Here is a 26,823-nt window from a genome sequence, read left to right as displayed (position 1 = left end):
TCTATCCACTGAGACCAGGCACCCACAATGTACCCAACCCCACCTTCCTCCAGTCTATCCACTGAGACCAGGTATCCACAATGTACCCAACCCCACCTTCCTCCAGTCTATCCACTGAGAACAGGCACCCACAATGTACCCAACCCCACCTTCCTCCAGTCTATCCACTGAAACCAGGCATCCACAATGTACCCAACCCCACCTTCCTCCAGTCTATCCACTGAGACCAGGCATCCACAATGTACCCAACCCCACCTCCCTCCAGTCTATCCCCTGAGACCAGGCACCCACAATGTACCCAACCCCACCTTCCTCCAGTCTATCCACTGAGACCAGGCATCCACAATGTACCCAACCCCACCTTCCTCCAGTCTATCCACCGAGACCAGGCATCCCCAATGTACCCAACCCCACCTTCCTCCAGTCTATCCACTGAGACCAGGCATCCACAATGTACCCAACCCCACCTCCCTCCAGTCTATCCCCTGAGACCAGGCACCCACAATGTACCCAACCCCACCTTCCTCCAGTCTATCCCCTGAGACCAGGCTTTAACAATGCAGTCATTCATAGAATAGCCTCATCCACCTCATTGTAAAGGAACGTGAACAGACCCAAACAAGCAAACTAAAATACCCCTTCTATATAACAATCAATACTTAGATAAAAAGCTGACAACCATAACCAGCATCCTCATCTTCCTCCATAAATGCAATCAGAAAAGAACTATAAAAATAAAACAATGAGGAATCGTACCCAGACTGTTCCTTTGCGAGGAGTCACAAAGTATGGCTTATAACCAAGGAAGCCGGAGTCCACGTAATGGATACCACATAGCCCGTGCCTAGGTAGGAAAGCATAGAGTTTAATGTAAACCCTGAAAGGTGCGAGTGATAAATGTGTATTGTAAAGTACGTACGATGCATTGCAGTTGTCCTGTGCCACCGCCACTCCACAGTATGGCAGCAACCATGTGATCTCTGTGCTCTGGAATCGCTTGATATTTCTAATTGGTACAGAAAGACGTCGAAGGTCCCAAAATTTCAAACGTCGATCATTACTACAGGTCACAAGAAAATTGCTAGGAAAAAACAAAAACAACATTGTCCAACCAGATACAGGAGGCTGATAATCAAGTGACCCGACAAGCTGGTTGTGCTCAGAATCAGGAGCGATACAGAAAATAGTCCCACAAAACCATCCACAAGTTCAAACATATTTTGATAACATAAGAGAGTTGTACTGCTAGCAGCACAAGACTTGTGGAGACTCTTGTAAAATGGACTTGTCAGGGGAATTTCATAAAGACGCTGTATTGTCTATACCACTTCCACCACCCTTCTTTATGTTAACGTATGTTACTAGAAGTGGTGGTGAAGAAAGCTTTACCGAGAGGTCTAATCATTGGGTATATCCTTTTGGTGATTATGTGTGAATGAGAGATGGGTGTTTAACAATGTCGCTGTAGTGTAAAGAATGAGATGTAATTCTGGTAACTGTGCAACAATCAGGAAACCTGTTACCTGTCTGCTTTGCACCACTCAATGCTGCGCACGGCATGATCATGGGCAGAAAAGCTGTGGAATGGGTACTGCTTAATCACACGTCCCTGACGAACCTTCTGCAACACAGACTTTGTCTTTAAGTCCCAAATGGACACTGTACCTACAAAACACAAAAGGAGATTCTGAATCTGGGGTATTTCATGTATTAGGACAGTTACCTGGGATCAGCAAGCCAGGGGGATTACTAGTAACCCATCCATAGAAGGGCCAGCAGGTCGGGGATCACTAGTAACCCATCTATACAAGGGCCAACAGGCCGGGAATCACTAGTAACCCATCTATAGAAGGGCCAGCAGGCTGGGGACCCATCTATACAAGGGCCAGCAGGCTGGAGGTCACTAGTAACCCATCTATACAAGGGCCAGCAGGCTGGAGGTCACTAGTAACCCATCTATACAAGGGCAATCACACTGGGGATCACTAGTAACCCATCTATACAAGGGCCAGCAGGCTGGGGATCACTAGTAACCCATCTATACAAGGGCCAGCAGGCTGGGGATCACTAGTAACCCATCCATACAAGGGCCAGCAGGCTGGGGATCACTAGTAACCCATCTATACAAGGGCCAGCAGGCTGGGGATCACTAGTAACCCATCTATACAAGGGCCAGCAGGCTGGGGATCACTAGTAACCCATCTATACAAGGGCCAGCAGGCTGGGGACCCAACTATACAAGGGCCAGCAGGCTGGAGGTCACTAGTAACCCATCTATACAAGGGCCATCACACTGGGGATCATTAGTAACCCATCTATACAAGGGCCATCACACTGGGGATCACTAGTAACCCATCTATACAAGGGCCAGCAGGCTGTGGATCACTAGTAGCTGCTCTATACAAGGGCCAGCAGGCCGGGGATCACTAGTAGCTGCTCTATACAAGGGCCAGCAGGCCGGAGATCACTAGTAACCCATCTATACAAGGGCCAGCAGGCTGGGGATCACTAGTAACCCATCTAGACAAGGGCCAGCAGCCTGGGGATCACTAGTAACCCATCTATACAAGGGCCAGCAGGCTGGGGATCACTAGTAACCCATCTATACAAGGGCCAGCAGGCTGGGGATCACTAGTAACCCATCTATACAAGGGCCAGCAGCCTGGGGATCACTAGTAACCCATCTATACAAGGGCCAGCAGGCTGGGGATCACTAGTAACCCATCTGTTTGTGGGCCAGCAGGCTGGACCCGGCTTCCACCAAACATCTTGCTTTTTCCTCATCTTTTTGCCTATCACAATGGACCTCCTCCCCTGCACTTTGTTTTGGCCACTCACTTTAACTTGTCTTCTCCCACCTTTGCTCTCTCAGAGGTCTCCACATCTGTATTACCTCTTTATAACCATCTCCTCTCATCTCTCTTACATCTCCCCTCACTCAAACACACTTTCACTCGATGTAATCTTGACACTGCCATCGTCTCCTCCCTTGAAACTCTCCTTTCCCCCTTAACCAAAAAGACCTGTTTCAACCTGTTGTTGTACTGCCCTGTATACTGTGTTCTGTTTTGTTCCATACTCTATAAAGGGCGCCGGTGATCCTTTGAGGCGCTGTATAAATAAAAGATAATAACAATCTTTGGGGATCACTAATGACCCTTCTGTATGGGGACCTGCTAGCTAGGATCATGTGTAACCCATCTTTTCAGGGACCAGCTAGCCTGGAATTACTAGTAACCCTTCTGTATGGAACCAGATCTGTCGGGATTGAGGATCACTACGTGGAATCACCAGGGATAATGGTTATACGGCTACTGAACTGAAAAAATGGACAGGACCTATGTATAGTATACTCAGTAGCCAGTATACCAGTAAGTAACACGTCAACTTACTAACTCCATATTGATGAGCCTATCCTTGGGGGCTGCAGAATAAGGTCAAACCCAGGGTCATGGAGACACACACAACAAAAACTCACCATCATAGAATCCAGCTGCCAAATACTGGTGGGGCTTAGAAGGAAGCCAGGCCACAGTGAAGCACTGTCCATTCTCACCAGGGTTACAAGCCTTGATGGAACCCACATGAAGCCTTACAACACAGTCCACCTGGAAGGAAAGTGACCAGATGGTCCATGACCAGGAGAAATCCCAACATGCATGTAACCATCTTCTAGTAGGTTTAAATTCTGGACTGTGCACATCTAGTATAAACATCTTCTTGTAAAGAGACTAGTAAAGCCTGAATGAGTACAACAGGCATCTAGCCAACTTCCTAAAGGAGAATAGTAATGCCTGGACTGAGCAAAATAGTCATGCAACCATCTACCTTTACTAGTAATACCTGGAAAGATACAGCTGGCATCTAACCATCTTCCTGTAGAAAACTATTAATGCCTAAATAGAACACAACCAGCATATAACCATCTACCTGTAAGAGACTAGTAATGCCTGGACTGAGCACAACCATAGTATAACCATCTTCCTATAGGAGACTAGTAATGCCTGGACTGAGCACAACCAGCAGACAACCATCTACCTGTAAGAGACTAGTAATGCCTGGACTGAGCACAACCAGCAGACAACCATCTACCTGTAAGAGACTAGTAATGCCTGGACTGAGCACAACCAGTCTATAACCATCTACCTGTAAGAGACTAGTAATGCCTGGACTGAGCACAACCATAGTATGACCATCTTCTTATAGTAGACTAGTAATGCCTGGACTGAGCACAACCAGCTTCCTATAGGAGACTAGTAATGCCTGGACTGAGCACAACCATCTTCCTATAGGAGACTAGTAATGCCTGGACTGAGCACAACCATAGTATGACCATCTTCTTATAGTAGACTAGTAATGCCTGGACTGAGCACAACCAGCAGATAACCATCTTCCGATAGGAGACTAGTAATGCCTGGACTGAGCACAACCAGCTTCCTATAGGAGACTAGTAATGCCTGGACTGAGCACAACCAGTCTATAACCATCTTCCTAAAGGAGACTAGTGATGCCTGGACTGAGCACAACCAGCATATAATCATCTTCCTATAGGAGACTAGTAATGCCTGGACTGAGCACAACCAGCAGATAACCATCTTCCGATAGGAGACTAGTAATGCCTGGACTGAGCACAACCAGCTTCCTATAGGAGACTAGCAATGCCTGGACTGAGCACAACCAGCATATAATCATCTTCCTATAGGAGACTAGTAATGCCTGGACTGAGCACAACCAGCTTCCTATAGGAGACTAGTAATGCCTGGACTGAGCACAACCAGTCTATAACCATCTTCCTAAAGGAGACTAGTGATGCCTGGACTGAGCACAACCAGCATATAATCATCTTCCTATAGGAGACTAGTAATGCCTGGACTGAGCACAACCAGCAGATAACCATCTTCCGATAGGAGACTAGTAATGCCTGGACTGAGCACAACCAGCTTCCTATAGGAGACTAGCAATGCCTGGACTGAGCACAACCAGCATATAACCATCTTCCTATAGGAGACTAGTAATGCCTGGACTGAGCACTACCATAGTATAACCATCTTCCTATAGAAGACTAGTAATGCCTGGACTGAGCACAACCAGCATATAACCATCTTCCTGTTGGAGACTAGTAATGCCTGGACTGAGCACAACCAGCATATAACCATCTACCTGTAAGAGACTAGTAATGCCTGGACTGAGCACTACCATAGTATAACCATCTTCCTATAAAAGACTAGTAATGCCTGGACTGAGCACAACCAGCATATAACCATCTTCCTGTTGGAGACTAGTAATGCCTGGACTGAGCACAACCAGCATATAACCATCTTCCTATAGGAGACTAGTAATGCCTGGACTGAGCACAACCAGCATATAACCATCTACCTGTAAGAGACTAGTAATGCCTGGACTGAGCACTACCATAGTATAACCATCTTCCTATAGAAGACTAGTAATGCCTGGACTGAGCACAACCAGCATATAACCATCTTCCTGTTGGAGACTAGTAATGCCTGGACTGAGCACAGACAGCTTCCTATAGGAGACTAGTAATGCCTGGACTGAGCACAACCAGCTTCCAATAGGAGACTAGTAATGCCTGGACTGAGCACAACCAGTCTATAACCATCTTCCTGTTGGAGACTAGTAATGCCTGGACTGAGCACAACCAGCTTCCTATAGGAGACTAGTAATGCCTGGACTGAGCACAACCAGTGTATAACCATCTTCCTATAGGAGACTAGTAATGCCTGGACTGAGCACTACCATAGTATAACCATCTTCCTATAGGAGACTAGTAATGCCTGGACTGAGCACAACCAGCATATAACCATCTTCCTATAGGAGACTAGTAATGCCTGGACTGAGCACAACCAGCGTATAACCATCTTCCTATAGGAGACTAGTAATGCCTGGACTGAGCACAACCAGCGTATAACCATCTTCCTATAGGAGACTAGTAATGCCTGGACTGAGCACAACCAGCTTCCTATAGGAGACTAGTAATGCCTGGACTGAGCACAACCAGCTTCCTATAGGAGACTAGTAATGCCTGGACTGAGCACAACCAGCTTCCTATAGGAGACTAGCAATGCCTGAACTGAGCACAACCAGCGTATAACCATCTTCCTATAGGAGACTAGTAATGCCTGGACTGAGCACAACCAGCGTATAACCATCTTCCTATAGGAGACTAGTAATGCCTGGACTGAGCACAACCAGCTTCCTATAGGAGACTAGTAATGCCTGGACTGAGCACAACCAGCTTCCTATAGGAGACTAGTAATGCCTGGACTGAGCACAACCAGTCTATAACCATCTTCCTATAGGAGACTAGTAATGCCTGGACTGAGCACAACCAGCTTCCTATAGGAGACTAGTAATGCCTGGACTGAGCACAACCAGTGTATAACCATCTTCCTATAGGAGACTAGTAATGCCTGGACTGAGCACAACAAGCTTCCTATAGGAGACTAGTAATGCCTGGACTGAGCACAACCAGCATATAACCATCTTCCTATAGGAGACTAGTAATGCCTGCACTGAGCACAACCAGCGTATAACCATCTTCCTATAGGAGACTAGTAATGCCTGGACTGAGCACTACCATAGTATAACCATCTTCCTATAGGAGACTAGTAATGCCTGGACTGAGCACAACCAGTGTATAACCATCTTCCTATAGGAGACTAGTAATGCCTGGACTGAGCACAACCAGCGTATAACCATCTTCCTGTTGGAGACTAGTAATGCCTGGACTGAGCACTACCAGCATATAACCATCTTCCTATAGGAGACTAGTAATGCCTGGACTGAGCACTACCAGCGTATAACCATCTTCCTATAGGAGACTAGTAATGCCTGGACTGAGCACAACCAGCGTATAACCATCTTCCTATAGGAGACTAGTAATGCCTGGACTGAGCACAACCAGCGTATAACCATCTTCCTATAGGAGACTAGTAATGCCTGGACTGAGCACAACCAGCTTCCTATAGGAGACTAGTAATGCCTGGACTGAGCACAACCAGCTTCCTATAGGAGACTAGTAATGCCTGGACTGAGCACAACCAGTCTATAACCATCTTCCTATAGGAGACTAGTAATGCCTGGACTGAGCACAACCAGCTTCCTATAGGAGACTAGTAATGCCTGGACTGAGCACAACCAGTGTATAACCATCTTCCTATAGGAGACTAGTAATGCCTGGACTGAGCACTACCAGCGTATAACCATCTTCCTATAGGAGACTAGTAATGCCTGGACTGAGCACTACCAGCGTATAACCATCTTCCTATAGGAGACTAGTAATGCCTGGACTGAGCACAACCAGCGTATAACCATCTTCCTATAGGAGACTAGTAATGCCTGGACTGAGCACTACCAGCATATAACCATCTTCCTATAGGAGACTAGTAATGCCTGGACTGAGCACAACCAGCGTATAACCATCTTCCTATAGGAGACTAGTAATGCCTGGACTGAGCACAACCAGTGTATAACCATCTTCCTATAGGAGACTAGTAATGCCTGGACTGAGCACTACCAGCATATAACCATCTTCCTATAGGAGACTAGTAATGCCTGGACTGAGCACAACCAGCTTCCTATAGGAGACTAGTTATGCCTGGACTGAGCACAACCAGCATATAACCATCTTCCTATAGGAGACTAGTAATGCCTGGACTGAGCACAACCAGCGTATAACCATCTTCCTATAGGAGACTAGTAATGCCTGGACTGAGCACAACCAGCATATAACCATCTTCCTATAGGAGACTAGTAATGCCTGGACTGAGCACAACCAGCGTATAACCATCTTCCTATAGGAGACTAGTAATGCCTGGACTGAGCACAACCAGCGTATAACCATCTTCCTATAGGAGACTAGTAATGCCTGGACTGAGCACAACCAGCGTATAACCATCTTCCTATAGGAGACTAGTAATGCCTGGACTGAGCACAACCAGCGTATAACCATCTTCCTATAGGAGACTAGTAATGCCTGGACTGAGCACAACCAGCTTCCTATAGGAGACTAGTAATGCCTGGACTGAGCACAACCAGCTTCCTATAGGAGACTAGTAATGCCTGGACTGAGCACAACCAGCTTCCTATAGGAGACTAGCAATGCCTGAACTGAGCACAACCAGCGTATAACCATCTTCCTATAGGAGACTAGTAATGCCTGGACTGAGCACAACCAGCTTCCTATAGGAGACTAGTAATGCCTGAACTGAGCACAACCAGCGTATAACCATCTTCCTATAGGACACTAGTAATGCCTGGACTGAGCACAACCAGCTTCCTATAGGAGACTAGTTATGCCTGGACTGAGCACAACCAGCATATAACCATCTTCCTATAGGAGACTAGTATTGCCTGGACTGAGCACAACCAGCGTATAACCATCTTCCTATAGGAGACTAGTAATGCCTGGACTGAGCACAACCAGCGTATAACCATCTTCCTATAGGAGACTAGTAATGCCTGGACTGAGCACAACCAGCGTATAACCATCTTCCTATAGGAGACTAGTAATGCCTGGACTGAGCACAACCAGCGTATAACCATCTTCCTATAGGAGACTAGTAATGCCTGGACTGAGCACAACCAGCTTCCTATAGGAGACTAGTAATGCCTGGACTGAGCACAACCAGCTTCCTATAGGAGACTAGCAATGCCTGAACTGAGCACAACCAGCGTATAACCATCTTCCTATAGGAGACTAGTAATGCCTGGACTGAGCACAACCAGCGTATAACCATCTTCCTATAGGAGACTAGTAATGCCTGGACTGAGCACAACCAGCTTCCTATAGGAGACTAGTAATGCCTGGACTGAGCACAACCAGATTCCTATAGGAGACTAGTAATGCCTGGACTGAGCACAACCAGTCTATAACCATCTTCCTATAGGAGACTAGTAATGCCTGGACTGAGCACAACCAGCTTCCTATAGGAGACTAGTAATGCCTGGACTGAGCACAACCAGTGTATAACCATCTTCCTATAGGAGACTAGTAATGCCTGGACTGAGCACAACCAGCTTCCTATAGGAGACTAGTAATGCCTGGACTGAGCACAACCAGCATATAACCATCTTCCTATAGGAGACTAGTAATGCCTGCACTGAGCACAACCAGTGTATAACCATCTTCCTATAGGAGACTAGTAATGCCTGGACTGAGCACAACCAGTGTATAACCATCTTCCTATAGGAGACTAGTAATGCCTGGACTGAGCACAACCAGCATATAACCCTCTTCCTATAGGAGACTAGTAATGCCTGGACTGAGCACAACCAGCGTATAACCATCTTCCTATAGGAGACTAGTAATGCCTGGACTGAGCACAACCAGCGTATAACCATCTTCCTATAGGAGACTAGTAATGCCTGGACTGAGCACAACCAGCGTATAACCATCTTCCTATAGGAGACTAGTAATGCCTGGACTGAGCACAACCAGCTTCCTATAGGAGACTAGTAATGCCTGGACTGAGCACAACCAGCTTCCTATAGGAGACTAGCAATGCCTGAACTGAGCACAACCAGCGTATAACCATCTTCCTATAGGAGACTAGTAATGCCTGGACTGAGCACAACCAGCGTATAACCATCTTCCTATAGGAGACTAGTAATGCCTGGACTGAGCACAACCAGCTTCCTATAGGAGACTAGTAATGCCTGGACTGAGCACAACCAGCTTCCTATAGGAGACTAGTAATGCCTGGACTGAGCACAACCAGCTTCCTATAGGAGACTAGTAATGCCTGGACTGAGCACAACCAGCTTCCTATAGGAGACTAGTAATGCCTGGACTGAGCACAACCAGTCTATAACCATCTTCCTATAGGAGACTAGTAATGCCTGGACTGAGCACAACCAGTGTATAACCATCTTCCTATAGGAGACTAGTAATGCCTGGACTGAGCACAACCAGCTTCCTATAGGAGACTAGTAATGCCTGGACTGAGCACAACCAGCATATAACCATCTTCCTATAGGAGACTAGTAATGCCTGCACTGAGCACAACCAGCATATAACCATCTTCCTATAGGAGACTAGTAATGCCTGGACTGAGCACAACCAGTCTATAACCATCTTCCTATAGGAGACTAGTAATGCCTGGACTGAGCACAACCAGTCTATAACCATCTTCCTGTTGGAGACTAGTAATGCCTGGACTGAGCACAACCAGTGTATAACCATCTTCCTATAGGAGACTAGTAATGCCTGGACTGAGCACAACCAGTGTATAACCATCTTCCTATAGGAGACTAGTAATGCCTGGACTGAGCACAACCAGTGTATAACCATCTTCCTATAGGAGACTAGTAATGCCTGGACTGAGCACAACCAGTGTATAACCATCTTCCTATAGGAGACTAGTAATGCCTGGACTGAGCACAACCAGTGTATAACCATCTTCCTATAGGAGACTAGTAATGCCTGGACTGAGCACTACCATAGTATAACCATCTTCCTATAGGAGACTAGTAATGCCTGGACTGAGCACAACCAGTCTATAACCATCTTCCTATAGGAGACTAGTAATGCCTGGACTGAGCACAACCAGCTTCCTATAGGAGACTAGTAATGCCTGGACTGAGCACAACCAGTGTATAACCATCTTCCTATAGGAGACTAGTAATGCCTGGACTGAGCACAACCAGCTTCCTATAGGAGACTAGTAATGCCTGGACTGAGCACAACCAGCATATAACCATCTTCCTATAGGAGACTAGTAATGCCTGCACTGAGCACAACCAGTGTATAACCATCTTCCTATAGGAGACTAGTAATGCCTGGACTGAGCACAACCAGTGTATAACCATCTTCCTATAGGAGACTAGTAATGCCTGGACTGAGCACAACCAGCATATAACCCTCTTCCTATAGGAGACTAGTAATGCCTGGACTGAGCACAACCAGCGTATAACCATCTTCCTATAGGAGACTAGTAATGCCTGGACTGAGCACAACCAGCGTATAACCATCTTCCTATAGGAGACTAGTAATGCCTGGACTGAGCACAACCAGCGTATAACCATCTTCCTATAGGAGACTAGTAATGCCTGGACTGAGCACAACCAGCTTCCTATAGGAGACTAGTAATGCCTGGACTGAGCACAACCAGCTTCCTATAGGAGACTAGCAATGCCTGAACTGAGCACAACCAGCGTATAACCATCTTCCTATAGGAGACTAGTAATGCCTGGACTGAGCACAACCAGCGTATAACCATCTTCCTATAGGAGACTAGTAATGCCTGGACTGAGCACAACCAGCGTATAACCATCTTCCTATAGGAGACTAGTAATGCCTGGACTGAGCACAACCAGCTTCCTATAGGAGACTAGTAATGCCTGGACTGAGCACAACCAGCTTCCTATAGGAGACTAGTAATGCCTGGACTGAGCACAACCAGCTTCCTATAGGAGACTAGTAATGCCTGGACTGAGCACAACCAGTCTATAACCATCTTCCTATAGGAGACTAGTAATGCCTGGACTGAGCACAACCAGTGTATAACCATCTTCCTATAGGAGACTAGTAATGCCTGGACTGAGCACAACCAGCTTCCTATAGGAGACTAGTAATGCCTGGACTGAGCACAACCAGCATATAACCATCTTCCTATAGGAGACTAGTAATGCCTGCACTGAGCACAACCAGCATATAACCATCTTCCTATAGGAGACTAGTAATGCCTGGACTGAGCACAACCAGTCTATAACCATCTTCCTATAGGAGACTAGTAATGCCTGGACTGAGCACAACCAGTCTATAACCATCTTCCTGTTGGAGACTAGTAATGCCTGGACTGAGCACAACCAGTGTATAACCATCTTCCTATAGGAGACTAGTAATGCCTGGACTGAGCACAACCAGTGTATAACCATCTTCCTATAGGAGACTAGTAATGCCTGGACTGAGCACAACCAGTGTATAACCATCTTCCTATAGGAGACTAGTAATGCCTGGACTGAGCACAACCAGTGTATAACCATCTTCCTATAGGAGACTAGTAATGCCTGGACTGAGCACAACCAGTGTATAACCATCTTCCTATAGGAGACTAGTAATGCCTGGACTGAGCACTACCATAGTATAACCATCTTCCTATAGGAGACTAGTAATGCCTGGACTGAGCACAACCAGTCTATAACCATCTTCCTATAGGAGACTAGTAATGCCTGGACTGAGCACTACCATAGTATAACCATCTTCCTATAGGAGACTAGTAATGCCTGGACTGAGCACAACCATAGTATAACCATCTTGCTATAGGAGACTAGTAATGCCTGGACTGAGCACAACCAGCATATAACCATCTTCCTATAGGAGACTAGTAATGCCTGGACTGAGCACTACCATAGTATAACCATCTTCCTATAGGAGACTAGTAATACCTGGACTGAGCACAACCATAGTATAACCATCTTGCTATAGGAGACTAGTAATGCCTGGACTGAGCACAACCAGCATATAACCATCTTCCTATAGGAGACTAGTAATGCCTGGACTGAGCACAACCAGCGTATAACCATCTTCCTATAGGAGACTAGTAATGCCTGGACTGAGCACAACCAGCGTATAACCATCTTCCTATAGGAGACTAGTAATGCCTGGACTGAGCACAACCAGCGTATAACCATCTTCCTATAGGAGACTAGTAATGCCTGGACTGAGCACTACCATAGTATAACCATCTTCCTATAGGAGACTAGTAATGCCTGGACTGAGCACAACCAGCATATAACCATCTTCCTGTTGGAGACTAGTAATGCCTGGACTGAGCACAACCAGCATATAACCATCTTCCTATAGGAGACTAGTAATGCCTGGACTGAGCACAACCAGCGTATAACCATCTTCCTTTTGGAGACTAGTAATGCCTGGACTGAGCACTACCATAGTATAACCATCTTCCTGTTGGAGACTAGTAATGCCTGGACTGAGCACTACCATAGTATAACCATCTTCCTGTTGGAGACTAGTAATGCCTGGACTGAGCACAACCAGTGTGTACTTATAAGGTACTACTAGTGATGTGAACTGATACGAGGCAGAAACCACACATGTAACCAGTGTATTACACTAGATCAGGATCTCCAGAGGCTCTGTCCTGAAACACAGTGTAACATTATCCATCTCCTGCCTCTATAAAGATGATTTCTCCGCTACGCCTGACTGCCTTTAATTAAAAAGATGCGGTGATGGCTAAGTGAATATTGACCCTGAAACAGGAGTATTCATTGTAACTGTGAGAGCATGGAATCACCCCGTCACCTGCATGACAAAGCACACACAATACCGGCTACATAAAGTGTTACAGTAGGTGTGTTTGTGGTACTATCCTGTATATACACAATATAATCTATAGTGTTAGGGTATTATCCTCTATAGATACACAAGTTATACGGTGTGTTACACTAGGCGTGTTTGTGGTACTATCCTGTGTACAGACCCAATATAATCTATAGTGTTACAGTGTATTATAAGAAACGTACAATTTACCTTACAGATTGTCAGCTCCGAGGAATCTGTGGGGAAGATAAAAGAACACAATATATAACAGAATATATTATATCTGCCATTTATATATACATCTCATTCCTGTATCACTAGATGGGGTGTATTCCTGGGGTGTGTCACTGGATGGGGTGTATCACTAGATGGGGTGTATCACTGGATGGGGTGTATTCCTGGGGTGTGTCACTGGATGGGGTGTATTCCTTGGGTGTATCACTGGATGGGGTGTATCACTAGATGGGGTGTATCACTGGATGTGGTGAATTCCTTGGGTGCATCACTGGATGGGGTGTGTCACTAGATGGGGTGTATTCCTTGGGTGTATCACTGGATGGGGTGTATCACTAGATGTGGTGTGTCACTGGATGGGGTGTGTCACTGGATGGGGTGTATTCCTTGGGTGTATCACTGGATGTGGTGTGTCACTGGATGGGGTGTGTCACTGGATGGGGTGTATCACTGGATGGGGTGTGTCACTGGATGGGGTGTGTCACTAGATGGGGTGCATGTCCTGGGGTGTATCAATGGATGTGGTGTGTCACTAGATGGGGTGTATTCCTTGGGTGTATCACTGGATGGGGTGTATCACTGGATGGGGTGTATCACTGGATGGGGTGTGTCACTGGATGGGGTGTGTCACTAGATGGGGTGTATTCCTTGGGTGTATCACTGGATGGGGTGTGTCACTAGATGGGGTGCATGTCCTGGGGTGTATCACTGGATGGGGTGTGTCACTGGATGGGGTGTGTCACTGGATGGGGTGCATGTCCTGGGGTGTATCACTGGATGGGGTGTGTCACTGGATGGGGTGTATCACTAGATGGGGTGCATGTCCTGGGGTGTATCACTGGATGGGGTGTGTCACTGGATGGGGTGTGTCACTAGATGGGGTGTATTCCTTGGGTGTATCACTGGATGGGGTGTATCACTGGATGGGGTGTGTCACTGGATGGGGTGTATTCCTTGGGTGTATCACTGGATGGGGTGTGTCACTAGATGGGGTGTATTCCTTGGGTGTATCACTGGATGGGGTGTGTCACTAGATGGGGTGCATGTCCTGGGGTGTATCACTGGATGGGGTGTATTCCTTGGGTGTATCACTGGATGGGGTGTGTCACTAGATGGGGTGTATTCCTTGGGTGTATCACTGGATGGGGTGTGTCACTAGATGGGGTGCATGTCCTGGGGTGTATCACTGGATGGGGTGTGTCACTGGATGGGGTGCATGTCCTGGGGTGTATCACTGGATGGGGTGTGTCACTGGATGGGGTGTGTCACTAGATGGGGTGTATTCCTTGGGTGTATCACTGGATGGGGTGTATCACTGGATGGGGTGTGTCACTGGATGGGGTGTGTCACTGGATGGGGTGTATTCCTTGGGTGTATCACTGGATGGGGTGTATCACTGGATGGGGTGTGTCACTGGATGGGGTGTGTCACTGGATGGGGTGTATTCCTTGGGTGTATCACTGGATGGGGTGTATCACTGGATGGGGTGTGTCACTGGATGGGGTGTATTCCTTGGGTGTATCACTGGATGGGGTGTGTCACTGGATGGGGTGTATTCCTTGGGTGTATCACTGGATGTGGTGTATCACTGGATGGGGTGTATCACTGGATGGGGTGTGTCACTGGATGGGGTGTGTCACTGGATGGGGTGTATTCCTTGGGTGTATCACTGGATGGGGTGTGTCACTGGATGGGGTGTATTCCTTGGGTGCATCACTGGATGGGGTGTGTCACTGGATGGGGTGTATTCCTTGGGTGTATCACTGGATGTGGTGTGTCACTGGATGGGGTGTATTCCTTGGGTGTATCACTGGATGGGGTGTATCACTGGATGGGGTGTGTCACTGGATGGGGTGTGTCACTGGATGGGGTGTGTCACTAGATGGGTTGTATTCCTTGGGTGTATCACTAGATGGGGTGTGTCACTGGATGGGGTGTGTCACTGGATGGGGTGTGTCACTAGATGGGGTGCATGTCCTGGGGTGTATCACTGGATGGGGTGTGTCACTAGATGGGGTGTATCACTGGATGGGGTGTGTCACTGGATGGGGTGTGTCACTGGATGGGGTGTGTCACTAGATGGGGTGTATCACTAGATGGGGTGTGTCACTGGATGGGGTGTATCACTGGATGGGGTGTATCACTAGATGGGGTGCATGTCCTGGGGTGTATCACTGGATGGGGTGTTTCACTGGATGGGGTGTCACTGGATGGGGTGCATGTCCTGGGGTGTATCACTGGATGGGGTGTCACTAGATGGGGTGCATGTCCTGGGGTGTATCACTGGATGGGGTGTGTCACTGGATGGGGTGTGTCACTAGATGGGGTGTGTCACTGGATGGGGTGTATCACTGGATGGGGTGTATCACTGGATGGGGTGTGTCACTAGATGGGGTGTATTCCTTGGGTGTATCACTAGATGGGGTGTGTCACTGGATGGGGTGTGTCACTAGATGGGGTGTGTCACTAGATGGGGTGTGTCACTGGATGGGGTGTATCACTAGATGGGGTGTATTCCTTGGGTGTATCACTGGATGGGGTGTATCACTGGATGGGGTGTATCACTGGATGGGGTGTGTCACTGGATGGGGTGTGTCACTAGATGGGGTGTATCACTGGATGGGGTGCATGTCCTGAGGTGTACTCCCGGGTTCAGTGACCAGTCTATATATATGGGAACAGCTACGGAGCTGGTGAACGGAGTAGTCTCGTGGTTGGAACCACTGTACACAGATCTCATGGCTGAAAGGGGACAGGGCTGACATAAACAGTGTCCAGATGTATGGGTCGGGGGGCTTACTAGCGCTGTAATATCAGGGAATAACAGACTCTTGTTTAACACATATTTTTAATACAGAGAACCCCAAGTTTCCAACCTTCCATGTAAATGTAGTCAGCAGAAATGCTGAATAAGTCGGTCAGAGATGTAACTGGCGGCACAATGTGATCATATCTCAGACTGTGGCAGTGGACACAACGCTATGTAATACAGCCAGTCCTGTCACCAGACCCCCATTTACAAATCACATAGATAGAGCCCCCCCCCAGAAGGCAGCCTAATGTGGAGATAAGAGAACCCCTCCATAGTGTATCTGTGCTGAGAGATAGCAGAGTCCAGTAATGACTCTGTCAGAGAGAGACTGATAGATGACTGGGGGCGAGTCTTAGTACGGAGACTGACACAGCCCATACTAGGACACCAGGAGATAGATAGAGATATATTATACACACACTATATCTATCTATATATATATCTCCCTCTCTCTCTCTCTATAATAATATATATATATACACACACACACACACATCACAGATATATATCATACACACACACACATATATATACACACACACACATATACACACACACACACATATATACACACACACACACACACACACACACACACACACATATATATATATATATATACACACACACATCACAGATATATATCATACACACACACACACATATATATATATATATATATATACATACACACACACACACACACATATATATACACACACACACATATATACACACACATATATACACACACACATATACACACATATATACATACACACACACACATCACAGATATGTATCATACACACCGATCAGTCACAATGTTGAAACCACCTCACATTATGTAGGTTCCCTTGTGCCAACAAAACACTTCTGACCCATCGTGACATGGACTCCACAAGACCTCTGAGGTGTCCTGAGGTTTCTGGCACCAAGACATTCACAGCTGAACCTTTAAGCCCTGTAAGGTGTAAGGTGCGAGGTGTGAGGTGTGAGGTGGGGCCTCTATGGCTCGGACTTGTTTTCCAGAACATCCCACAGATGCTCGATTGAGTTCTGGGGAATTTGGAGGCCAAGTCATCACCTTGATCTCTTGTTATTGTGGCTATTATGTATTGCACCTAATGACTGATTATTACTTTCCCTGCATATTCATGTATTCACGTGTGTACTTTTATGTAACCTTGTAAAGTAATATAACAAGTGTGCTTTGCTGAATGACATGAGGTGGACCTGTGAAAGTGTCAGGAGTCTTTTGAAGGTAACCAGGCCATACAGAGAACACTTCTGAGACGTGACCGTTTGGGTATGAGCAGCCAGAGGTGAGAAATGCTGCCCTTTGAGATGCTAGACCTATATTGCAAACAGATAGAAAGCCCTGTGTCATTCTGAGAGTCAGCTGGCTCTGACATGGAGGACACTGAGAGCAGTGTGAGAAGTTAAAATAAACTGCCTAGTGCAACAAGTAATGTTGTTCATTCTATGAGGAGACCTACCTAGGTTGGAGGGTGTCATTTTTCCCAAAGTGTACTCCTATCATGCCAAGTCTTAAACCAGAAAATTAGTGAGTCTGGTTTTATTTCCTATTTTATTTCTGAAACTTATTTGTGCAACTTATTTTTCAGATTAAATACATTTAATCTAGCATCTTCTCTGATACTTTCTGAACTTACGAAGCCAAGTATGGCTCATGGTACACGTGTATGTGATTTAAGTGTGAAACATTTATAAGTGGTTTTGGTGAACGTTAGAACTCCATAATAAATCCTTTGTGGTGGCAGAAAAGGTGTATTCATTGGTAAGTGACTAAGGCGACTCCAGTCATGGCTTATTGCTGTATCCGAGATAGGCTGGGCGTATGCGATGTTCCTTAAACCATTCTTGAACAATTTTTGCAGTGTGGCAGGACGCATTATCCTGCTGAAAGAGGCCACTGCCATCAGGGAATAACGCTGCCATGTAGGAGTGTACATGGTCTGTAACAATGTTTAGTTAGATTGTATGTGTCAAAGTAACATCCACATGAATGCCAGGACCCAAGGATTCCAAGCAGAACGCTTCTTCCCATAGTGCATCCTGGTGCCATCTCTTCCCCAGGTAAACAACGCACCTAGTCGTCCACATTATGTAAAAGAAAACGTGATTCATCAGACCAGACTCTTCGCTCCCCACGGCATAAATGAGCCTTGGGTGCCCATGAACCTGTTGCCAGTTCACCGGTTGTCCTTTCTTGGACCACTTTTGTTAGGTACTAACCACTGCACACTGGGAACACCCCACAAGACCGGCCGTTTTGGAGATGATCTGACCCAGTCATTTAGCCATCACAACTTGGCCCTTGTCAGTCGCTCAGATCCTTACGTTGCCCATTTTTCCTGCTTCCAAAAAATCAACTTCAAGAACTGACTGTTCACTTTCTGCTTAATATATCCCCCCCCTTGTCAGGTGCCATTGTAACCAGATAATCATTCCCTTCACTTATCAGTGGGTTTAATGTTGTGCTAGATAGAGTATATATGTGTGAAATATTACCAGGAACCACCCGCTCTCAGTACAGAGTGTGTAAAATACCTAGCGTGACTGTGGGTCTCCTCCACCCAGCGAGAACCAGAATCTGACTGTATCTAGCCATCAGTAACCACAATAGGATGAATCCCCCCAAGCACAAACAATATATTCTCCATATGAATCACAGCGTCTCTGGTACACGGCATATAAACACACTGCGGTCTACACAGATATGTGCGTTATCTACACAGGACAAAGAAGTGGCAGATTATTAAGGTGCAACGGATCAGTGATCAGGGGTCCCCCGAGGACGTACAAGGACCCAGCTGGAGAGAGACTGAGCAGATAATAGGAGATCAGTAGATTTTTAATGACCATTCAATTGTACAGCTTAAATATTCCCCAGATGGAGAATCCCTGACAGGTCCATTAATCAGTCTGCACCCAGACAGCAGCCAACCAGCATCATCTTAACCCCTGCACTGCCACCCAGCGTCACCTTAACCCTTACGCTGCCACCCAGCGTCACCTTAACCCTTGCGCTGCCCACCCAGCGTCACCTTAACCCCTGCGCTGCCCACCCAGCGTCACCTTAACCCCTGCGCTGCCCACCCAGCGTCACCTTAACCCCTGCGCTGCCCACCCAGCGTCACCTTAACCCCTGCGCTGCCCACCCAGCGTCACCTTAACCCCTGCGCTGCCCACCCAGCGTCACCTTAACCCTTACACTGCCCACCCAGCGTCACCTTAACCCTTACACTGCCCATCGAGCGTCACCTTAACCCTTACACTGCCACCCAGCATCACCTTGACCCTTACGCTAACCATCGAGCGTCACCTTAGCCCCTGCGCTGCCCACCCAGCGTCATCTTAACCCCTGCGCTGCCCACCCAGCTTCATATTAACCCTTACACCGCCCACCCAGCCTCATCTTACCCCTTACACCGCCCACCCAGCGTCATCTTAACCCCTGCGCCGCCCACCCAGCGTCATCTTAACCCTTACACCGCCCACCCAGCGTCGCCTTAACCCCTGCTCTGCCCACCCAGTGTCGCCCTAACCCCTGCACTGCCACCCAGCGTCATCTTAACCCCTGCGCTGCCCACCCAGCGTCATATTAACCCTTACACTGCCCACCCAGCGTCATATTAACCCTTACGCTGCCACCCAGCCTCATCTTACCCCTTACACCGCCCACCCAGCGTCGCCTTAACCCCTGCACTGCCCACCCAGCGTCATCTTAACCCCTGCGCCGCCCACCCAGCGTCATATTAACCCTTACACTGCCCACCCAGCGTCATCTTAACCCTTACACTGCCCACCCAGCGTCATCTTAACCCTTACACCGCCCACCCAGCGTCATATTAACCCTTACACTGCCCACCCAGCGTCATCTTAACCCTTACGCTGCCACCCAGCGTCATCTTAACCCTTACACCGCCCACCCAGCGTCGCCTTAACCCCTGCACTGCCACCCAGCGTCATATCAACACCTGCGCTGCCCACCCAGTGTCGTATATATCCTCACATTAACCCCTACACTGTCTGGATCACTTATAAATAACTTATTGTATACATTTATTTTAATTAAACGTGCAATGCACAATGTAGGTCATTGCAAATGTACTGGAAATGTATTGATTTCTGAGGCTGTATGCCATGTAGGTGGGAATTTGTTTTTGTAACTACTGAAGGCAGGAAATACCAATCCCAAGCTAAGTATTAATATCTAGTGAACAAGACTTTTTTAGCCTGAATACACAGCAGGGGGTCGTTACCTGTTATCCTGTCTTGTTAAAAAGATAGATGAACTAAATGAATAATGCAACCAGCAAATAATTTAGGAAGTCACAGATTGACAGGAATTTTCTTAAATCCAACATTAGAGAATATATTACATCCTGATGCTAAATATTTAATGGAATAATTCGTGGACTTGTGGTGCCAGCTAGGAAGGGGGCTTGGTTACCTCTTGCCAGATGTCCAAAACTGTATAAAAAGATCCCTGTTTGGTATTATACCATCTGAGCTTCTGGACATCACTAGTACCTTACACTAATGTGTAACTGTCCTTATTAGGGCTACTTGAGCTAATAAAACCTTACTGCTTCAAGATCCTGCTTTGACGACTACTTACCTGCGGCAACTCCTGTGACCTACAGATTAGGCCAATCTAATCCGTTTTCTGATCTAAAGGTAGAGGTCAGGGGCACCAGCCCAGGTGCCTAGCGAGGGGGTACACTAGCAGCGAGAGTTACAAGAAGGACACGGTTCTAGGTGCTGGTGAAGCAGCCTAGTGGTGGCAGCAGGCTCCTCCTACTGCAACAGGATTGGCACATTTGGGATAAAGAAAGGGGACTGTGGCAAGGTAAGCCCAGCCGTTACCCAGCACTATGACTGGGTGGCATAGGAGGTCCATCCAGTCACAATCAGCAAAAACCATATTGTTCATTAACCAGTTACTTATAATCTACATTATAATAACACACTCACTCTCACCGACATCTTCCATAATAGAATGAAATGACTGCGGAGAATAACACTACAACACAGACTATATCTGTATGCAGCACAAGGACATGGTCTATCCCATGGACAGCAGAGGGTTAACGTACAAGCTCAGGAGCACAAAGAAGAATTTGTCAATTAGGAAAAAGCGCTCAGCCATGTAACAGCCCTCTGGAAATAATTCTGTGAGAATTACTCTTACAAGGAGGGGGCTCTGCGTTACGCACTAGTGTCCCCATAACGGGGTGTGAGAGACAAAGAAAATGCCGCAGTTATTCAGGCTGGTGACGTTTTCTGTAATAGCGTCACCTGACACAGGACTCAGCGACGCCTATACACGGACCGGATTATAATATCCTGGAAATATCTGTACCGAGCATGGTACATAGTACAGAGGAAGATCATAAATATACATCCAGCAGCCACAACATAAACACCACTGACACGTCAGATGGATAACACTGGATATATTGTTACAATGGGTAGGTTATATTACACAGTAAGTGAACAGTCAGTTCTTGAAGTTGATGTGAAGCAGAAAAAATGGGCAAGTGTAAGGATCTGAGCGAATTTGACGGGTAGATGACTGGGTCAGAGCATCTCCAAAACGGCAGGTCTTCATCATCATCATCATCATGTTATTTATATAGCGCCACTGATTCCGCAGCGCTGTACAGAGAACTCACTCACATCAGTCCCTGCCCCATTGGAGCTCACAGTCTAAATTCCCTAACACACCCACACAGACACACAGACACACACACAGAGACTACTAAGATCAATTTTGATAGCAGCCAATTAACCTACTTGTATGTTTTTTTTGGAGTGTGGGAGGAAACCGGAGCACCCGGAGGAAACCCAGGTCTTGCAGCGGTTAGTACCTACCTAAAGTCTTCCAAGGAAGGACAACTGGTGAAGCGGTGACCGGGTCATGGGGAGGAAGGCTAGATCGTCTGGTCCAATCCCACAGAAGCGCTACAGTAGCACAATCTGCTGAAGAAGGCCTTATGCCATGATGGAGGAAACTGTATTATACACATACACTTCTGGAATATCACTAGTATCTGTAACCAGTGTGTAAATACCCACTAATTAGAGATACTAGTGATCAAACAAGGGCTCTTGTAAGAATCCTTGAGCAGTAAACATCATTGTTTGATCTACTTGACGCCTGTTAAGTGCCGTATCCTGTGACCAACAGAGAAGAGCTTACACTCTAATCCGTTCCCCAGCAGTCCTGATCCATAGTAAGCGGTCAGGAGGTACCAGTCAGCCCACAGCAATGAGGTGCTGCAGCAGCTACACCAGAAGTGGTTAGAGGTGGCAGTGGTGGCAGCCGCGTTCTCCTACAACAATTGCGCAGTTGGCATTCGCAGTCGGCGAGTGGTGGGAGGCGACACCAGTAGGACTGGTCAGTATCAGTCAGATAAACTGTGCAGGAAGAACATCCTTCCATCCTCCGACAGACCGGGGGGTACAGTAAGCCCATCCGGTCACACTGTGTTAGCAGTCGCGGCGGCCGCAGGCACCGCCGCGACTCTCACCTATTTCCTGCAGGCGTCCCGGTCGTCGCTATGGCAACCGGGACGTCACTTCCTGCTTTTACCCGACCATTGCCAGGGCAACGGTCGGACGCTATTTACGGGGGCGCTGCGTCCCGGCAGCTGGGAACAGCCGGGCGCAGAAGCGCCCACAAGCCTGTGGGCTGATTAATATGGCAGGATTGAGCCTGCCCATGTGATGTCAGAGCTAGGCTCTGATTGGCCACTACTGGTATTTAAGGCAGTGAGGTCTGCAGCCTCACTGCCGGTTATAGCGTTCTGTCCTCAGTCCTGCTGCCTGCTTGTGTTATCCATTTTGGCTCCTGCTACCTTGGATTTGACTACCCGTGTTTTGACCCCTGCTTGTTATTGGACCTGTGACCCTTCTCTTCTGACCTTGACCTTTTGCCTGGAATTCGGATTTTGCTTCTCTGCCTGTGAGTTTGACCCTTCGCTTGCCCTTGGATATTGCATCTGTGCCTGTGACCTTTTGACCTAGGATTCTTCTTATACTACAGTCCACCAATCACTCCACTTCTGGGAACTCCTTTAAGTCAGTATACGTTACTCGACCCTCGGTCGGCCCGCAGCCCAGTCTGTCCCCACCACTAGGGGCTCCAGCGAACACCTGGCCTTCAGAGTAGTTCCGAGTTTCACTGTACTGACTTGGGAGTTCCTAGCACACTGTCCATCACGGCAGTATTTCCCAGTTTTGTCACAAATTACAGCGCGCACACTTTTATATTTATTGCCAAGACCCAAAGTGTCTGTTGTTGTTGTTGTTAAGGTTCATTCCTCTGGAAATCAGGCGCCCCTATCCCTAACCCTAACCCTATGTCCTACCACTGTGTCACTAGAATGAACCTCTTCGGAATTAATGCGAGTAAAACATAGAACACGAGTGGGATCGGCTCTCTGAAGACCCTGCCCTGAGATCCCCCCGTAGAACAGTCTGCCGCGGCTGTTTCCAAACTTGTATTGCTTGGACTCTCTGAAATTTCTATGGGGACTCGATCTGCCTTCAATCCACAGCCATCCTGGGTATGTCCTCCTGTAGGGTCATAAGAATTGCTAAATAAGAGTCAGATTTTTCTAGGTGTATGTAAACCCCTGGATCGGGCAGTAACAGTCTATTTACGGAGTATCTGCCATCTATGAGTGCCACAAGGCTCGGAGTCCACAGTAAATGTTGCCTGGATGGTGACCTTCAGTCCATGCTGGTTACCATCCGCCAGATGAATTGTGGGTCTTCCTGGCAACAGATACATCACCCTTAGGAGGCAGATCCTAGACCCGGATGCAAACCTCTGTTTGGGCTTCTATTCCACTGATAATGATGTTCTTACACCACCTAGTGGAACGGGAAAATTTGGGTCTTTTAAATTTCTCACAGAGAAAGCATCTCATGCCGTCTGTTGTACAGATATCTTATCCTCCATTGCTTCATGGATGGACTGAAATTACTGCAGATCCATCAGATATGTCAGGCCCAGATTACGGGAATATGTAATCATCCACCTTCACCTATCTCCAGTCTGAAGACCCTCTTTATTTACAAGGCGGCTGTCTTTATTATCACATATTTCCCTATGAACTCAATAATAATGTGAAATGGCATCTTTTATAATTACCCTTTTACTCTCAGTCTGTCCCAGAAGAGCTTACAATCTAACTTCCCACGGTTAGATGCACACTACAGCACATGATAAATGTGTAGCAGCGAGCTCACTATACAGCAGGTGTACACAGCAGATACTAATGTACAGTGCTGAGGAAGGCCCACAGCAGACTCATCCTCTAGACACATCTGGAGGAGCCTGCAATAATGGTAAGGATGAAAGCACACAAATCTGGCCCCTGGGGGCCCCATAATGGAGCCATTATCCGCAGTCAAGGCTGGGACAGAGATTAAGTCCAGACTGACATGGTGATTGCACTTGTTGTGTTCAGTACTTTACTGCTAAAAGGAAAATAATGAATATTGTACACAAAACTGTAATGAGGGTATCGATATCGGAATGTGTGGGCTGGTGTTCAGTCTCCAACCTGTTCTTGGCTGGCACCAGGTATATACGTTAGTTATAAGTGGCTCCCTTACAGTTGTAAGACGTAGACGCACTGTGTGATGAATACGGCCCGCGGTGAGGAGGAGGAGAAGGGAGGCCGAGCAGGGCCCGCGGTGTGGAGGAGAAGGGAGGCCGAGCAGGGCCCGCGGTGTGGAGGAGGAGGTAGCCCGAGCAGGGCCCGCGGTGTGGAGGAGGAGGTAGCCCGAGCAGGGCCCGCGGTGTGGAGGAGGAGGTAGCCCGAGCAGGGCCCGCGGTGTGGAGGAGGAGGTAGCGCGAGCAGGGCCCGCGGTGTGGAGGAGGAGGTAGCCCGAGCAGGGCCCGCGGTGTGGAGGAGGAGGTAGCCCGAGCAGGGCCCGCGGTGTGGAGGAGGAGGGAGCCCGAGCAGGGCCCGCGGTGTGGAGGAGGAGGGAGCCCGAGCAGGGCCCGCGGTGTGGAGGAGGAGGGAGCCCGAGCAGGGCCCGCGGTGTGGAGGAGGAGGGAGCCCGAGCAGGGCCCGCGGTGTGGAGGAGGAGGGAGCCCGAGCAGGGCCCGCGGTGTGGAGGAGGAGGGAGCCCGAGCAGGGCCCGCGGTGTGGAGGAGGAGGGAGCCCGAGCAGGGCCCGCGGTGTGGAGGAGGAGGGAGCCCGAGCAGGGCCCGCGGTGTGGAGGAGGAGGGAGCCCGAGCAGGGCCCGCGGTGTGGAGGAGGAGGGAGCCCGAGCAGGGCCCGCGGTGTGGAGGAGGAGGGAGCCCGAGCAGGGCCCGCGGTGTGGAGGAGGAGGGAGCCCGAGCAGGGCCCGCGGTGTGGAGGAGGAGGGAGCCCGAGCAGGGCCCGCGGTGTGGAGGAGGAGGGAGCCCGAGCAGGGCCCGCGGTGTGGAGGAGGAGGGAGCCCGAGCAGGGCCCGCGGTGTGGAGGAGGAGGTAGCCCGAGCAGGGCCCGCGGTGTGGAGGAGGAGGGAGCCCGAGCAGGGCCCGCGGTGTGGAGGAGGAGGGAGCCCGAGCAGGGCCCGCGGTGTGGAGGAGGAGGGAGCCCGAGCAGGGCCCGCGGTGTGGAGGAGGAGGGAGCCCGAGCAGGGCCCGCGGTGTGGAGGAGGAGGGAGCCCGAGCAGGGCCCGCGGTGTGGAGGAGGAGGTAGCCCGAGCAGGGCCCGCGGTGTGAAGGAGGAGGTAGCCCGAGCAGGGCCCGCGGTGTGAAGGAGGAGGTAGCCCGAGCAGGGCCCGCGGTGTGGAGGAGGAGGGAGCCCGAGCAGGGCCCGCGGTGTGGAGGAGGAGGGAGCCCGAGCAGGGCCCGCGGTGTGGAGGAGGAGGGAGCCCGAGCAGGGCCCGCGGTGTGGAGGAGGAGGGAGCCCGAGCAGGGCCCGCGGTGTGGAGGAGGAGGTAGCCCGAGCAGGGCCCGCGGTGTGGAGGAGGAGGTAGCCCGAGCAGGGCCCGCGGTGTGAAGGAGGAGGTAGCCCGAGCAGGGCCCGCGGTGTGGAGGAGGAGGGAGCCCGAGCAGGGCCCGCGGTGTGGAGGAGGAGGGAGCCCGAGCAGGGCCCGCGGTGTGGAGGAGGAGGGAGCCCGAGCAGGGCCCGCGGTGTGGAGGAGGAGGGAGCCCGAGCAGGGCCCGCGGTGTGGAGGAGGAGGGAGCCCGAGCAGGGCCCGCGGTGTGGAGGAGGAGGGAGCGCGAGCAGGGCCCGCGGTGTGGAGGAGGAGGGAGCCCGAGCAGGGCCCGCGGTGTGGAGGAGGAGGGAGCCCGAGCAGGGCCCGCGGTGTGGAGGAGGAGGGAGCCCGAGCAGGGCCCGCGGTGTGGAGGAGGAGGGAGCCCGAGCAGGGCCCGCGGTGTGGAGGAGGAGGGAGCCCGAGCAGGGCCCGCGGTGTGGAGGAGGAGGGA

The 26,823-nt window shown here is 49.0% G+C and overlaps 1 protein-coding gene across 2 annotated transcripts in view; it reads right to left on the bottom strand.

The window, feature by feature from the left end:
• Positions 1 to 26,823, bottom strand: part of GTF3C2 (general transcription factor IIIC subunit 2) — an 86,941-nt gene that overhangs the window by 13,782 nt on the left and 46,336 nt on the right. The window contains exons 11-15 of one of the 2 annotated variants that reach the window (XM_075201011.1): positions 13,517 to 13,542; positions 3,479 to 3,608; positions 1,524 to 1,665; positions 920 to 1,081; positions 757 to 844 (exon numbers count right to left, since the gene is read on the bottom strand). In XM_075201011.1, coding sequence (XP_075057112.1) covers positions 757 to 844; positions 920 to 1,081; positions 1,524 to 1,665; positions 3,479 to 3,608; positions 13,517 to 13,542 — 548 coding nt within the window. The remainder of the gene's footprint in view (positions 1 to 756; positions 845 to 919; positions 1,082 to 1,523; positions 1,666 to 3,478; positions 3,609 to 13,516; positions 13,543 to 26,823) is intronic. The other variant, XM_075201012.1, reaches the window with a different exon arrangement.

The sequence above is a fragment of the Mixophyes fleayi genome, chromosome 3 (genome assembly GCF_038048845.1).
Source record: "Mixophyes fleayi isolate aMixFle1 chromosome 3, aMixFle1.hap1, whole genome shotgun sequence".
NCBI classification, from domain to species: Eukaryota; Metazoa; Chordata; class Amphibia; order Anura; family Limnodynastidae; genus Mixophyes; species Mixophyes fleayi.
The sequence above is the reverse complement of the archived record's forward strand: the minus strand, read 5'-3'. Positions and strand labels throughout refer to the sequence as shown.